Source organism: Rhinoderma darwinii, chromosome 13 (assembly GCF_050947455.1).
Source record: "Rhinoderma darwinii isolate aRhiDar2 chromosome 13, aRhiDar2.hap1, whole genome shotgun sequence".
Classification (NCBI taxonomy): Eukaryota; Metazoa; Chordata; class Amphibia; order Anura; family Rhinodermatidae; genus Rhinoderma; species Rhinoderma darwinii.
In genome coordinates, this window is record NC_134699.1 from 32,352,890 (window position 1) to 32,369,697 (window position 16,808).

At 42.3% G+C, this 16,808-nt stretch overlaps 1 protein-coding gene and 1 long non-coding RNA gene across 3 annotated transcripts in view; one reads left to right on the top strand and one right to left on the bottom strand.

Moving 5' to 3' along the window:
• Positions 1 to 2,969: 2,969 nt before the first annotated feature.
• Positions 2,970 to 16,808, bottom strand: part of LOC142665435 (rho GTPase-activating protein 39-like) — a 156,007-nt gene continuing 142,168 nt past the window's right edge. For both annotated transcript variants that reach the window (XM_075845133.1, XM_075845132.1), the window contains 2 exons: positions 9,436 to 9,605; positions 2,970 to 6,045 (listed from right to left, as the gene is read on the bottom strand). In XM_075845133.1, coding sequence (XP_075701248.1) covers positions 5,851 to 6,045; positions 9,436 to 9,605 — 365 coding nt within the window. In that variant the 3' untranslated portion in view covers positions 2,970 to 5,850. The remainder of the gene's footprint in view (positions 6,046 to 9,435; positions 9,606 to 16,808) is intronic.
• LOC142665438 (uncharacterized) overlaps positions 10,525 to 16,808 on the top strand; it is a 53,497-nt gene continuing 47,213 nt past the window's right edge. Inside the window, exon 1 of the long non-coding RNA XR_012851504.1 lies at positions 10,525 to 10,592. This is a non-coding gene — a long non-coding RNA (uncharacterized LOC142665438). The remainder of the gene's footprint in view (positions 10,593 to 16,808) is intronic.

Genomic DNA, 16,808 nt, shown 5'->3' on the forward strand with positions numbered 1-16,808 from the left:
GGTAAAATCTTAGGCCCCATACACACGGGCGTGACCATAATCACGTGCCACATTTTTACAAAGTATGAGAGCACAGACCGTAAAAAGCAAAAGATAGGACATGTCCTATCTTTTGCGGTACACTTCTACGGCCCGGACACCTTCCCGTAAATAAACGGGAAGGTGTCCGTGGACAATAGAACTGAATGAGTCTGTAATTGCGGACAATAATTGCGGTCCGTAATTACGGACGATCTTTACGGTCCTGTGCAAGGGGCCTTACCACGTGCAACATCTCCGTTAAGAAAAATAAAAAATGTAAATACTTTTTTATTCTGTTCAATAGCTACCAGCAATTAACACCAAAACACAATTACAATGTAAAATATTTTTATTTGCTTATGCAAAATACAAAAGCGGAAAATTTGCAGATTAATTAACGCATGTACATCTTAGCCAAAGAACCGTTCCAGTGTAAATTACAATCTAGAACAGAAACAAAACTGCAATTGTATACTCAATTCAAAAGATACAAACATTTTCAGAAACCCAGACACATTTTATGCGCACTATAAGTTTTGCCAAATGGCACAATAGTAAACAAAAAGGAATTACATATCATGGCAGTCCAGCTATGGCAAACAAATAAAATTAAGCATTTTACCATTCTATACATAGTAATTTATACACCTCAGCATAGAAGAAATCAAAACGTAACCAAGTAGTTTGCCAGGGCTCCTTTTCTGCCAAAATCTGAGTTTATGCATCATTAAGTTCTTTCAGGTATTGAATGTATATAGTAGAAAGTTTATATTCATGAAACAGTAATGTTTTTATACGTGTTTGTGCCAGATTTAAATGTATTGCATTATATAGAATTTACCAAGAAGACCGTATGACCTACATTGAAACTGAAATGTAATTGTGGAGGGTGCTCACTGTCCCTGCAGTGTTAAAGGGGTTATGCGGGGACCAAAAATTATTAGCAGTATGTGAGTACACTCACTAATATACATTACCGTCCCCCGTCGCACTGATTCTGAGATTTTCATAACGCTGCCAGAGGACTGGAAGTCTAGTTGCACAGCCTTGTTTGAGGACGATTTGACTATTCGTCATGTGACCGATCCCGCTGTACTTCATGTACAAGCAGGAGCAGTAGTACAGTGGGGTCGGTCCCCCGGCAGCACTATAAAAATCTATGAAAATCTCAGAATCAGCGCAACGGGGGACCAGAATGTATATTAGCAGTGTACTCCCATACTGCATGGAGTACACTGCTAATAATTTTTGGTCCCCACTTAACCTCTTTAATGCAGAGAATATGGAGCATTATAGGCAAGTTACAATCCCTTATGACATGTCAGCCAGATGTGTCATAAGTCAGGTTGGTTGTGATCTGATGGCTTTGACACCCACAATTGCTGTATCCTGAGTTAATTATGGGTATAATCTGAACTTTTTCATGTGTGTGTGTGTGTGTAAGTATATATATATATGGCTAGCTAGGTAAAATCTATATGTAAAATAGAAGAGATTTGGATGCAGATTTTACCGTTTGCATTGCAATTATTTATGGCAAACCTTGAATAAAACGTGACCGATAGCACGTTTCAGATTTAGAAATCTGCAGCATGCTCTCAAATCCACGCTGATTTTGTTTTGTAAATTCCATTTCAGTGCAGAATCCACACCAAAATTGCATCAACAGTGTAATTTATCAATCTTTCTACACCAGTTTTCTGGCATAGAAAAGTCACAAAAGGCCCCAAAAGTTGAAATTTGTGGTGCAAATGGTAAAACTTGGGCCTTTTTTATGCCCTCACCACAAGGTAGAGGCCTATGCTGATGAGAGTAGAGGAGCGTGGGGGCGAGTGTTTTTAAATTTTTATTATTTCATCAGCGATGTGGGGGAATTGATGGTGCCCAGCCAAAAGATTCAACACATTTATTAAGGGCCTTTCGCCTCGTAACAAATGTGTTGCATCTTACTCCAACTTTAATTACTATTAAGACTGGTATATGAAACGCCAGTCTTAATAAATTGCCCCTCATGTGTGAACATGGCCTTACAAATGCATTTATAAATGTACTTACCATAATATCAACTACTTATATCTGCTTGTACAATTTTCTGTCCCAATGATTATTAAAAGCACTAGGAGGTTTTCCAACACGTTGTAAAATCTCCTTATAAAGACTCTTTTTCACATAGCAAGCCTATAGCACAGTGGTTGTTAAAGGGGTATTCTGACTATTTACACCTACAGAATGTGTGATAAATAACGGATAGGTGTGAATTTCACCTCTGGCACCCCCAACTATTGAGAAAACTGATCAGCAACGAAAGTAGGATAGCATTTAGGAGTAGACAAAGTGATGAGTTGTGCACCTTTAAATTGTAATCTATGGGAGATACAGAAACAGCCTGTGACTGTGCCTGTGGTTGAAATACCCCTGTTAGGCCAGGATCACACATGCAGTTTTTCTGAAGTTTTTAGCTCAATTGCTCTAGCCAAAGCCAGATCCAAACGGAAGGAAGTGTATAAAGAGAAGACTGATATAATATCCTTTTTGTGTCCACTCTTGTGTTTGGCTAAAAAAAAGGAGCCAAAAACTTGATCAAAACAACGTGTGTGTGCTCCTGGCCTGAAGTAGAGAAAATGTCTTTTGTGCTTGTGTATGGATGGTTTCCTTTAGGCTGGATTCACACGATCATGTTACGTCCGTAATGGACGGAGCGTATTTCGGCCGCTAATCCCGGACCGAACACAGTGCAGGGAGCCGGGCTCCTAGCATCATAGTTATGTACGATACTAGGAGTCCCTGCCTCGCTGCAGGACAACTGTCCCGTACTGTAATCATGTTTTCAGTATGGGACAGTTGTCCTGCAGCGAGGCAGGGACTCCTAGCATCGTACATAACTATGACGCTAGGAGCCCGGCTCCCTGCACTGTGTTCGGTCCGGGACTTCCGGATGAAATACGTTCCGTCCATTACGGACGTAACATTGTCGTGTGAATCCAGCCTTACAGTAATCTTGTCCAGGTTGTTCACCCCTCTCCTCCAATACACAATATATGCATAGGGCAAATCTAGCAGCACCTGAACTCTAAAGTTTCCCATACATGAGACAACACTGATTTTGGCGGTAACAGACGACCATGATCTCTTTCTCTTGACATTTGCAATAAAGGGGAATCGGGCATGTTTGAATTCAACATGCCCAATCCTTTGTTCCTGCGGAGATAAGCTGATACCAGCTGCATGGTTACTGGTGGAGTCGGGAGAAATATAGATCAGCTGACCGTTATCTCATGTGTATGGCCGACTTAAGACCACTTTCTCCAGATCAGACATGCCATACCTATTCAAAGTTGGGATTTAACAATAAAAGCTGGCTTAGGGTATGTGCACACCTGAGTTTTTTGCAGGAATTTTTAGGCAGATTTTGCCTTGCCTGCACTTTCTTTGCTGCGTTTTTTACGGCGTTATTCGGCCATTGAGGCAAAAAAGCGCTTACTCTGACCTTCCATTGAAATTAATGTGAGGCAGAGACAGAAACGCGGAAAGAAAGAGCATGTCGCTTTTTTAGTGCAGTTTCCAACGCGGTTTTCGAGTACAAAAACTCTGTGTGAACTAGCCCTTAACTTGAACATTAAACCAAGTATTCTGCATCATCCAGAACTAATAAACCGCATGTGTAAAAAAGCAAATAAAGAAAGAAAAATAAAGCAAAGCCATGGTCTGGATTTTAAAGCCCTTTGCACACGACCGTAAAAATTCTCTGTGATTGCGGTCCGCAATTACGGACCAATTCGCTTCTATTGGCCACAGATACCTTTCCATATCGCTATGGATAGGTGTCCGTGCCGTAGTAGTGTACCGCAAAAGATAGGACATGTCCTATCTTTTGCTTTTTACGGGCCTTGCTCCCATAGTTTGTATGGGAGAACGGGCCGAAAATACGGGCTGCAGTCGTCCATGTCCGCTATTACGGGCGCGGCAGTGTGCATGAGGCCTTACAGTGAAATTTGACGATCACAGTAAGAAAATTCAGTAAATGATGAACTGGTTTATATTTACTAGCTCATCATTGGTGCTTTTGGATGCTGTAGGCCATAAAAACCTATCAGAAATTTTCTCTTTCATATTTGTAAGGTAAGTCAAGAAAATAAATACGAACATTAGGTTGACTGCGCAGCTTTATGGAGCATGTGCACAAAACTCAAATGTATTATAAATTACATTATCTTGATGTATTCAGTGTGGCACAATATATATGTATAGATTTTTTTAGCACCGTAAACTACAGATTTAACACTACTCCCCAGCTCCATGTCAACACCAAGAGAGACTCACAGTACAGTGTAAACGGGTAAGCTGAAGGAACGGGCTATGTGTAGATGAAAACAAGTTTTCCAGGCAATGTATACAACATTTCTCAGAGCTGCTCTTCTCTCCAGAGATTATTAGATTACCAGTTTTATAGGTAGAGCACCCATGTGTTACATAAAAAAAATGCAAATAGATATGTGGTTGTGGGATTAGAAAAAAAAGTTGGCCTTTTTCTTTTGCAGAAACAGTGCCACACTTGTTTATTATGGGCTGCACCTGGTATTGCAGCTCAGGCCCATTCACCTGAAGGGAGCTGAGCTGCGATGCTAAACACAGCCCGTAAACAAAAGTGGGGCTTTCTTTTCATAAAAGCTATTTTGTAAACCTGACTGTTTATTCAGAAGTTCTATTTCCCAGTCACCAATCCAACTTCTAAAAGCAAATCAAATCTAATAGGCTAGCAAAATTCGGAAGTAACTGATGTTTTATACTAAATTATGCAGTGACCTGTATTTTACAACCTGTCAATGGGGAAACAGGAAAAAAAAAAGCTCTGTACTGTTTCACAGAAAAATAGTAATCTGAACAGGTAGCATTAAATTACAAGATCCTGAAATCAATGACTGCTTCCTAACAAAAGACCATGAACAATAACATATTTCACCATATGTTGTAATATGTGCCTGACATTGTAAATGGTCTTTACATCTCAAATTAAAACATTTGCTTGAGATACTGCAGTATAGGAGCTACTGTACTTAGGATAGCCATGACTTGACATCTACTTCAACACTCATAAAAAGTGGTAGCGTCACCCGGGATGGCAGGTCACATAATAGTATGTGTGTTTACTTTAATGTGACACAAGCATGTTTTCAGATTCATGTTGAATTTAAGCACATCAATAGTAAACAGTGAAAAATGAATTAACACCGTAATAACCTTGAAAAAGCGATTCAAGTTTGCAACAGCCACTTTGCCTCTCTGAAGTGGAAATGACTCATTAGTGGATTAAAAAGCCTGACATATTGTAATGTAGGGTCACAATGCTCAGTGTGAGCTCTGACGTTACAGCTGAGAAAAGCAAAATTAAAATGCCAAGATAAAAAGAAAATTAAAATAGGCAAAAATATATTAAGAAGTCTGGTCCCTCCAAAGAGATGACACATAGTAAAAAGCCTTGATTTCTTAGTATTTTACTTTTCGTCTCACTTAAAAACGTCTCTGGATGAGGGAAACTTTTATACAATGGAACATTCACTGTAAGAACAAAGAAGAGGGTATTGTTTTCCCACCACAAGAGAAGACATGCTTTAACAAGTTCACAGAGCACATCTGATTAAGGATGCCTTTGGCACTAATGACCTCCAAAAAGCACAGATTTGACAAGTGCCAGAAATATCCTGAGACTCTAGTATATATGAGCCCTCTGGAGGGACCACACCTTATTCTCTTATTAAAAAAAAAAACAGAAGACAATTCTGATATATACAAGTAACAGAAACAAAATAAAATGACTGATATGTTTCACCCTCACAGCAAACCCCTAACAAAACTCGTGTCTAGATGGACAATCAGCATCCTGAGAAAAGACATTTCCTTCCGGGTATTCTCAAAAATAATTCTGGGGTCATCTGACTGACAACGGAGACAATTTGGAGCCATGACCATGGCAAGATTGTTGACATCCATCTTTGTTGTGCCCACATTGGAAGGTTGAGAGAAAATCTATTTCAGGAATAGAAAAAGACACATTAAAACATTTTTTTCCCTTTTTAAGTGCCACTGTTACATTGTGTCTACATCCAGCTGAAATTTACATTTGGAAAGATCACTGTGAGGTAAGCCCTATGAATACTTTTCGCTAAACCGTATTGCTGAGAATGCTCCTGTGATGCTCTCCTTGCAATGCTCTTCCCAAATGTCCTTTGTTGTCAATGGAACATGAAGCTTTCAACTGTGTGTTTTTGTTTGTTTTTTTCTTTTTCTCATACAGCACTGAACATTAACATAATACTTATGTATGTTAATAATACCATACATGAGTAGAGATGTTCCCTGTGGAAAATATGGAACAGGCATTTCAGTGGTTAATAATCCGGTATTCGCTGAAAGGATATGGGATCCATGAATTCGTTCCATGTTCCCCTAAGGGTATGTTCACACGCAGTGTTTTCAGGCGTATTTTGTGACGTTTACGCCTCGAAAAACGCCTGAAAAAAACGCCTCCGCTTACTATTGAAATCAATGGGAGGCATTTTCGGACGTTTTTGGGCGCGTTTTCTGACTTGGTTTTCACGTAAAAAAACGTGTTAAAAAATTCAGGGTGAACTGGCTCTTATATAACTGTATTACTCTGTGTATCGTTTACTTAAAACTTTCAATAAAAACGAATGTTTTAAAAAAACTTAAATTTTACAATGAGATAGTCTAAAGGCCCTTTTACACAGACCAATGATTAGGCAAAAGAGCGTTCATATGGACGCACGTTCCCGATCATTGCCCTATGTAAACATGGCAACGATCAGCCGATGAACAAGTAAAACACATTTTTTTATGCAGCAATACATTTTATTGTTGTCGGCAGCAGATCTCCCTATGTAAACAGGGAGATGTTCTGCCAACATGATGCAAATGCATGACCAATCACATAACCAATCATTGCTCCTTGTGAAAGGAGCAAACGAGCACGATTAACGAGCAGTCTCATTGATCAGCGCTCTTTTTCACAGCCCACATTTGCCTTAAGGGTATGTACACACGAAAAACGACTGAAAAATCGTAAGCAGAACGCCTACAAACATCTGCCCATTGATTTCAATGGGAAAAACCGCGTTGTTCCGACAGGGCTTTTTTTTTACGCGCCCGTTTTTCAAAACTGCCGCGTAAAAAAAGCTGCAATAAAGAAGTGCATGTCACTTCTTGAGACAGTTTTGGAGCCGTTTTTCATTGACTGCATAAAAAAACAGCTCCAAAAACGCCCGTAAAAAACAGCTCCGTATTGTCAGACGTTTTAGATTTTGTGTGTGCACCCCAACTGTTGCCGCCGCAGCAAGGTCTATCAAAAGTGAAAGGTAAAACTGAACAAGATATGGTTGTTTGGCCCTTTAAGATGAATGGTCAGATTTCACATTACAATGAGGTGTACACAAATGAACAATGAATCTTCTTCAATGTTTGTAGATATTTCTATATGTTCAGGCTTCTACATATACAGTTATGCTCAGTTGTGTAAATAAAGGCCCTTTTACATGGCCCAACGAGCATTCCCTGTGTAAGGCTGGGATACCTAAACTTTTTTTTAGTAGTGAGCTATAAATCACTGTCCATATGCTGTCCGCTGCATTAGGCTAGAGCTAATTATCCCACTATAAAAAGAAAATAAATCACTGTGCTGTCACTGTCCATAGGAATTCACTGAGTATCTTAAAACATCTCTTCAAAATTGCTCAAATCTAGAAAATCTCTTGACTGGAGCGACTTAGAAATGCATTGAGTATTTTGAAAACCTCTTCAATGGACAGCGATTTATTTTATTTTTTGTAGTTAGCGCTAGCCTAATTCATTTTTATGGACAGCAATTTATCGCTCAGCAAAAACTCTAAAGTCTAGGTCTAGCCCCGACCTAAACAGGGCAGAAATCAGCCGTCACACAAGCAAACGCTCGTTTGTCGGCTTATCATATCTGCGCTATTGTTTCCGCAAAAAACCTGAAACCTTACGGAACGGAGACAAACTGAAACCATTTGCTACGGAAGCATTACCATTGAAATCAATGGTAGTGCAAACGGAAGCATGGTTTCCGTTTGCCTTTCTGTTGATGGGTTCCTCCGACAGAAAGGTCTGACGGAACCCAACCCTTAGGCTGGGTTCACACGACCTATTTTCAGGTGTAAACGAGGTGTATTATGCCTCGATTTACACCTGAAAATACCGCTCCAATACGTCGGCAAACATCTGCCCATTCATTTGAATGGGTTTGCCGACGTACTGTGCCGACGACCTCTAATTTACGCGTCGTCGTTTGACAGCTGTCAAACAACGACGCGTAAAATGACTGCCTCGTGAAAGAAGTGCAGGACACTTCTTTGGATGTAATTTGAGCCGTTTTTCATTGAATTCAATGAAGAACAGCTCTAAATTACGGCCGTCAATGACGCCTCGCAAAATGCGAGGACGAGCAATTACGTCTGAAATTACGGAGCTGTTTTCTCCTGAAAATAGCGCCGTAATTTCAGACGTAAATGCAGTTTACGTGTGCACATACCCTTAGAGAAACATAAGGCCATGAGATCTGGAATGTAGCACACGTGTATATTATTACTTTTTACAATACATCTTTTCCATCCTTGAGGAATATAGGACAATGTTATTTATCTGGATACTGCCCTGCTGTTTTTTCTTTTTTTTTACCTATTGGTATCACCCCATCCATAGGTTAGAGGTCGGGGCTGTCCCTTGAGTAGGGGCGTTGTTCTGATTAGACAGGCTGACCCGATAGGGTTTAACAGGGTCAGTTTGTTTTCCCTATAGCATTTTTTTTTGACCCACCCTCTTTTTTTTAAAGGACAAACTCCTTTTTTATCGATTTATGAAGTGAATGTTACGTTTTATTGTGTCGGTTTTTTGATCAGTCATTTTTTTTTTTTCAACCGCTGGCTATGATCTGGCCTACCAAAGCCATTACATTTGTTTGGCTCTGTGAAAACAAATGGATATATTCTTTGCAGACATTGCACAAAGATTTGCCAAAAATAACTATTTACCAGATGAGCTGTGTCAGAATATAAAAGCCAAGAAATCTCTAGCTGGTCAGAAATTAAATATACTGTTTAGTATCACATCCTACTGGACCAGAAGGTATACAGCAGTGGTGGCCAACCTGCCCCAAGAATGAGGTCTTTGCAATATGAATAAACACGAAGAGTCTATTGCCCTGCCAATCCAGACACCCTGAGGAAAATACTGCATTTTGGGCATCACTTCTCTAAAGCAACAAGTCAGTACAGTACAGGCCTGTAATATATTTTGCATTCCTATTGTGTTTAGGTGCTTTAAACGGGAATATACAAGAAAACAGCAAATGAGTGGTTGGCTTGCCCTTCTGTGGTAACATACCTGGAGGAAGTGGATGAGGTAACACAGCACCAGCCTGTTCAGTTCAGGAAGCTGCTGCACCACAGACACTGCTGCATCGGGATTTTCATAGTTACAAATGCACTGCTTGTAGAACTGTTGTGGGATAAGTGGCTCTTCCAACTCTCGATACCAAAGCTTCAGGAGGGATGCTAGAGGAAAAATATACATTAACCATGCGCAGTGCTCATAGAGCATAAACCCACACTGGCCAGAGGATGGCTCCAACATATTCTACTACGTGAATATCTAACTAAGAAGTCTTCATGGAACTAATTTATTTTCAAAGACAGAAGATACAGGGCAAAATAATATTAAATCACACAAAGTCATCAAGCATCAGCCAAAACAAAAAAAGAAGATGCAAACCAAACATTACATCTAACCGCACCATCATTATCAGTTAATTCTCAAATGCAGTCCACATACACAGGCAAGTTAAAGGGGTTTTCCCATGAAGGACATATGACATATCCTGTGGATATGTCATAAATGTCAGATAGATATATGTCCCACCTCTGGGACCCGCACCTATCTCTAGAACGGGGGTCACCTAAACACTGTTCTAGCTTTTTGTGCTCACGCTCCCTCCCGGCCGCTTACTGATTACATGGTCGCTGATCTACGCTGTTTCCGTAAGTCCCATAATAGTGAATGGCAGTTACGGAAGCAGCGTAGCATGCGAGCTACGCTGTTTCCGTAACTACTATTCAGTTCTATGGGAGTTACGGAAACAGTGTTTTCGTAACTCCCGACCATACAGTCAGGAAGTGGCCAAGAGTCAGTGATAGCGGACAAAGCTAGAACATGGGGTTTATAGGGGCCCCGTTCTCAAGATAGGTGCGGGTCCCAGAGGTGGGATCTGCATCTATCTGACATTTATGACACATCCTGTGAAAATATCATAAATGTCCCTCGTGGGAAAAACCCTTTAATGATCTATATGATAATGTGTCAGTTTGAAGTTATCTGGATTTTAATATTTCTCTTGTAATTCAGTCACTATTTAGGATTTTATATTTGAAATAAGCCTAAATTCTCCTTATAACTGAAATGTTTCTTTTCTTCCAGCTAGTGTATGCTGAAGACTGACATGGATACCAATGAAGTACATACTTTAGTCATCATGCCGTATACTAGTAAGGGAATTTTGTTGGTTTCTAGGTGCATTACTGTAACCAGGTTTTCTAGATAATGTTTAAGTCCAGTATTCATAGCACAGATTCCTGAGACTTCTATGAACATTCTCCATTTACCAGTATCCTACTCATATATCAGGAATGGCTACTTGTCATCACCATCTTATGTTTCGATATAAGAATGTACTTGATAACAGCTAGCCTCAACGCAAGCATCAAAGAAGATCAGCATTTTTCTGAGCTCATGGTATCAACTACAAATTCCATACTATATAAGCTGTAAGAAATACAACTGCAAATAATGGAGCATATGTTATATTATATATATATTTTGATGGTGGCCTTGATTGTTGGTTCTCAGAAAACAACTAGGGTTCTGTTCACACTATGGTTCAGACATACATTTGGCCTGAAAGTTTGAAGTGTGCTGCCAAATGTATGCAAATATATGTCTATACAATTGCGTAGTTTGGCATTGACTACTATTGTAAAAAAAAATTACTTGATGCTTTACTTTCGTTTTTTTTTACATGATTTCCCTGTATTGTGTCTACTACACTTTTCACTAAAGATGGGGGGGGGGGCACTCTTGGCATATGTTTGGCGATTAAAGTCTACAGGGCACATCGGCATATACTTTGGAAGATTTTCACAGCATATACGTCAAACATGTACCACAAGTGTGGTACAAACAGAGCCTAAAACCGTGTCCATCAATCAGTGACTGGGTGACTGATATTTCTCCACTGGAGCTCATTCAATATGTTTCTAAAAACATATTTTCAGTTACAAAACGCCATACTGTTAAGACTCTAATGAAGAAATATCAGGGCGTTTTGAGACGATGATTTAGTTTTCCAACAATGGTCATCACTTCCAATGTGACATTAAAGGGAAGGTGTCACGAAAAAAAAAAAAATTATATGTTTTTGCTTTTAGTATATTATTAAACTAAATTTTATTTGTGTTATTGTGTTGTACTCTTTTCTTTTTTCTAACTTTTACATCTCTATGGGGGCTGCCATTTTTTTTTTCATCTCTGTATGTGTCGATTAACGACACATACAGAGATGGAATACGGCACATACAACCCCATAGTGAATGCGAACGGGGGCCGTTCCATTCACTATAGCGTACGCCGTCTGTATGGGAACGGCGCATGCGCCGCTCCCACATAGTCCAAAAGGAAGCTCTTCGTCTGAGCGGCATCCGGCGCCATTTTCGTGTGGACCGGAAGTTGCGGCCGGACAGTAAGATGACTACTTCGACTTCCGGTTCCGGCGCTGGCGATGCAGGACGCGAGTGACTGAGCTCCCGCTCCCGTCCAGCCTGTTTGCTCGCAATAGTCGCTTCGGCGACGACAATCAGCGGTGAAGCCACCAGCCCTGCACACGGAAAGATACCCGGTGGTGCCTGTATGGACAGGTACCTCCTCAGAAGCCTGCCATGAAAGATTCAGCCGCGGCCGTGGTAAAGGGAGGTAAGATGGCGGCGCTTCCCGCCACTGCGACCCTACTATACACACAGGAAGATGAGCTGCAACACCATCAGTCCGAGCTTTCAAGCCCGGCAGAACACATGTCCTCTCATCCTGCAGCCATTGATTATGTAGCCCTGGCCCGTGAAGTAGCCAAACAGATAGCGCCAGAACTGCAAAAGGCGCTGGAAAAAAACGGTGCAAGATTCCCTAAACCGCGTGCAGACGGAACTGGCACAAGTCAATACCAGAGCTGATGAGTTAGAACAGCGTATGACGCTGCTGGAGGATGAAAATTAGCGTCTGCAATCCAAACTGAAAGGGGTGCTGTCTGTTACTACGCAGTTGGGGGACAAGGTGGAGGATCTGGAAAACCGCTCCAGGAGGAGCAACCTACGACTGGTGGGGCTGAAGGAAGCGGTGATATCTTCTGATTTACAGCGACTATGTGAGAGGACATTGCCAGCAGCTTCAGGTCTTCCCCGTCCCTGCCGGGTGGAGAGGGCGCACAGAGTGGGGCCGGACCCCAGAAACCTCCCAGCAACAGATGACCGCAGTTCGCTTCGTCCCAGACAAGTAATCTTTAAGCTGTTGGATTACAATGACATGGTGGCACTCATGAAAGCTTTCCGCAGCAGATCGCGTCCTTTGGAAATAATGGGCATGAAAGTGCTACTTTTTGAGGATTTTTCTGCGGAGGTTGCAAAACGAAGGCGGGATTTCAGCAAGATCTGCATTGCGCTGTTCCAAGCGAAAATACGCTTTAACCTGCAGTACCAAGCCATCTTACGGGTGTTTCAAGAGAACGGGCGGAACAAGGTTTTCACCACGCCACAGGAAGCGGAGGACGCACTTACAGAGCTTTGCAGGCACAGACCCCAGCAAGAGGAGCGTCACAGTCCAGCATACAGTCCAAATCGCAAGTCAAGAGAAGCCAAACGGAACCGACAAAATATGGAGCGTACCTGGGCAGAAGCTTTAATGCCCACACCAGGAAGATCCCGGGGGGGTCGAGCCGGAAATGGAGGGGACTCTCCGAAGCCGCAGAGGCGAACGCGGGACCGCACCCGATCTACGTCTCCTGATTGACGGATGAAGTTCTTTTCAGCACCATTTTATTTAAGCTGATGTGATGATGATTTTGTGGACGCTGTAGACCAATTGCAGATTCCGACCGGCTACAGATAAGTGTGCAGCTAATTTGAAAATTTTGAGGGCGATATTTGGCGGTCTTATACGGCACGCTGTACCGGTCAAGAGCTGACCTAATGTTATAATGTTACAATGTTGAAATGTATGCATTTTTGGTATTTCCCTGCATTTTCGCTACAGGAGATTAGTGAGGGAGTTAGATCAGGTTCTGAGATTTTTCCTTGTGGGCGGGATCGACCGGGAATGATACAATGCCTCCCCTACGCAAGGGATTAGTTATATCTGCCACAGATGGCATACTGGGGGAAGTTGCGGTAGGAGATCTGGGAAAAGGAGGCAGGGAAACCTAGAGGCGAAACAAGATTTATGTGGTTATGTGAGGATATAATCCAAACGGCCTCTAGGTTGTTAAACCGACGGTATGAGAATGTATAAATGTGTGCACAGGTGACAAAGGGGTAATGAGGTGTTAAGGGCAGGTGCTGCTTCCTCATTGAAGGAGACATATATGCAGGTCTGGGGGGGAGGGGGAGGGAGGGGCGTGTTTTGACACAACAGAAAAAAGTGAAGTCACTTACACCAGTGGGTATTAAGGGGCTGGTAACCCTTGCCGTAGGTGATTTTATGGTTTTGTTAGATAAGGGCCGGATGGCCTTGACATGGGGTTTGGTTCTGGTTTATAAGCCGGGTTTTAGTTATGTTATTGATGTTTATACATGGCTCTTGGAAAAAAGCGGATCTGACTCCCCGAACCTATCACGACTTTTAGCCATTTTAGCTCATCTTATGCACGGGCCAATAACATGAAAATAGTCTCTTGGAACGTTAAAGGGCTGAGATCCCCACAGAAACGGACAAAACTTTTGCGACACATGAAACGATTGCACCCAGATGTGGCCCTATTATAGGAAACTCACCTTACCGAGCCAGAGTTTAAGTATTTGCAAAAATTCTGGGTGGGTCAGGTTTTTGGCTCGTCGGCAAGGGAGGGTAAGGCGGGAGTTATAATTTTGGTACATAAAAATTTTGCGTTTACGCTGGTGTCCCAGGAACGAGATGACGAGGGCCGTTGGATCCATCTAGTGATGGCGCATGCAGGGGAAACTATCAGTATTCATTATGTGTATGGCCCAAATACGGTTAACACAGGTTTTTTTGGTCATTTGGAAACCCAACTCCAGCAGGACCGCACTAGGTTTTTGATTCTGGGGGGAGACCTTAACACTGTGAGGTCTTCAAGGGAAGATAGGAGCGCAGGGACTAGTTCGCAGAGAAATAGAGATAGGATCTTGCCCGACTTTTTAAGACACACGGCCCTAATAGATGCGTGGAGGAGTCTACACCCAGATGCGCGGGAATATACACATTTCTCCGATGTTCATCAGTCATGGTCGCGTACTGATTACTTGCTAGTTAATGACGCATTATCGCGACGATTACGTGAAGCGGCGATTGAAGATCTAGTTATTTCGGACCATGCCCCGGTTACCATTACCTTGGCCGACACAGTAGCTAGAGGAACGGATTTTATCTGGAGGTTTCCCGCCTTTCTGGCAAAGGATGAGGGCTTTATACAGAAGCTTAAGGGGTGGTGGATGGAATTTGATGGGGATAATGTATCGCATCATTCGGAACCGTCATTGTATTGGCGTACAGCCAAAGTGGTAATAAGGGGGAAAGTTATGCAATTTATGTCTAATCTTAAACGTAAGACGACCGAAGGATACAAGGCAGCGAGCGACAGATTACGGTGTGCATACACAGCATTTCTACACTCTCCATCACCGCCATTGGGGGAGAAATGGAGGGAAGCCAAGCGACAGTTTGATCAGTGGTTAGACAAAAGAGAGTATTTACCGGTCCCAATTTGATGCCGATCTAATGCGTTTCGGCAATAAAGCGGGCAAATTATTAGCGCGATTAGCGAAGGGGAGGTATGCACCGTCACACATTTCAACACTTAACGAATCTAATGGAACTTCTACCTCAGACCCAAAAAAAATCAACACCATATTAAGTAAATACTACCAAGCCCTTTACTCAGAAACACCCATGGATCTCCAAAAAGGGAGGGAATTTTTGGAGAAGGTGAAGCTGCCAGGGCTCACTCAGGAGCAGAACGGTCACTTGAGCGCAGAGATTACATTAGAGGAAGTTCGGAGCGCCATTAAGACCTTATCTAACGGAAAGGCCCCGGGTCTGGATGGATTCACAGGAGAGTTTTTTAAATCTCTGAGAGAAGAAATCAGCCCTACCTTGGTGGCATACTATAATATTTTACTAAGGACGGGTGCTTTACCAGCAGAGGCCAAAGTAGCGCATATAAAAGGTGTTACCCAAGAAGGGGAAGAATCCTCTTGACCCGGGGTCGTACCGTCCCATTTCACTGATAGACCAAGATCAGAAATTGCTCACAAAAATTTTGGCCAATCGGCTGGCTATGTATCTACCCACATTGGTGGGAAAATACCAAGTAGGATTTATAAAGGGCAGGGCAGCAGTGACGAATTTACGCAAAGTGTTGACGGTGCTAGAAACAGTCAGGCACGATCCCCAGCCAGGTACCAGGCCGGCACTATTAGCGTTAGACGCAGAGAAAGCCTTTGATAACATACAATGGGAATGGCTGGGGATGGTGCTGGACAAAATGAACGTTCAGGGAGACTTCTGGGTCTTCCTGAAGGGTGTCTACAATAACCCGCAGGCACGTGACCACTCCTCAGGGTTCCTGTCTGATCCCTTCCAATTACATAAAGAAACACGACAGGGTTGTCCCTTGTCGCCCCTGTTATTCAATCTCGCATTGGAACCTATGGCTAGATTTCTGGAGGAATCGGATATGTTCAGAGGCATTCAAGTAGGGTCTCGGGCAGTGAAGTTAGCTCTGTTCGCTGATGATGTTATACTTTTTATGTCAAATCCTCAAGAGCATTTAAGGACGGTTTTTAAATTTTTGCAGGAATTTGGGCAATGCTCAGGATATAAAGTCAATCTAGCTAAAAGCGAACTGCTGGAGTTGGGCAGGCCATTGCCTAAGACCTTTTGGCAATCCTTGGGGTGTGGGATATCCCCGGTTGAACATTGCATTACCTATCTGGGTATCAGAATAGGGAGGGTGCCGGACACCCTGTATGGTCTAAATTATCCCCCGTTAATTAAAAAAATACAAGCGAAACTCACTAGATGGGGCCAATTGCCATTGTCCCTTCTGGGAAGGTGCCACCTGATTAAGATGGTTAGTTTCCCCAGATTGCTATACCCCTTTCAAACAATCCCTCTCTTATTGAAGCATGTGGATGTCTCTAAACTGACGGCCTCATTCACTAAATTTATATGGGCAGGAAAAAGGTCTCGCATAGCACTTACCAAGCTCATGATGGGCAAACAAGAAGGGGGTGTGAACTTTCCGAATGTCAGGGGTTATAACGTGGCCTGTCTCTTTCGTCATGTAGTAGATTGGCTTCACGAAACGAGTAATTATTCCAACTTAGATCTGGAGGGGGAGTATGCCTCACCCTGGAACCTGAAAGCTTTGTTACATTGTAGAGTTGCTTCTCTTCCGTGCCATCTCAAAACCTCCATTGTAT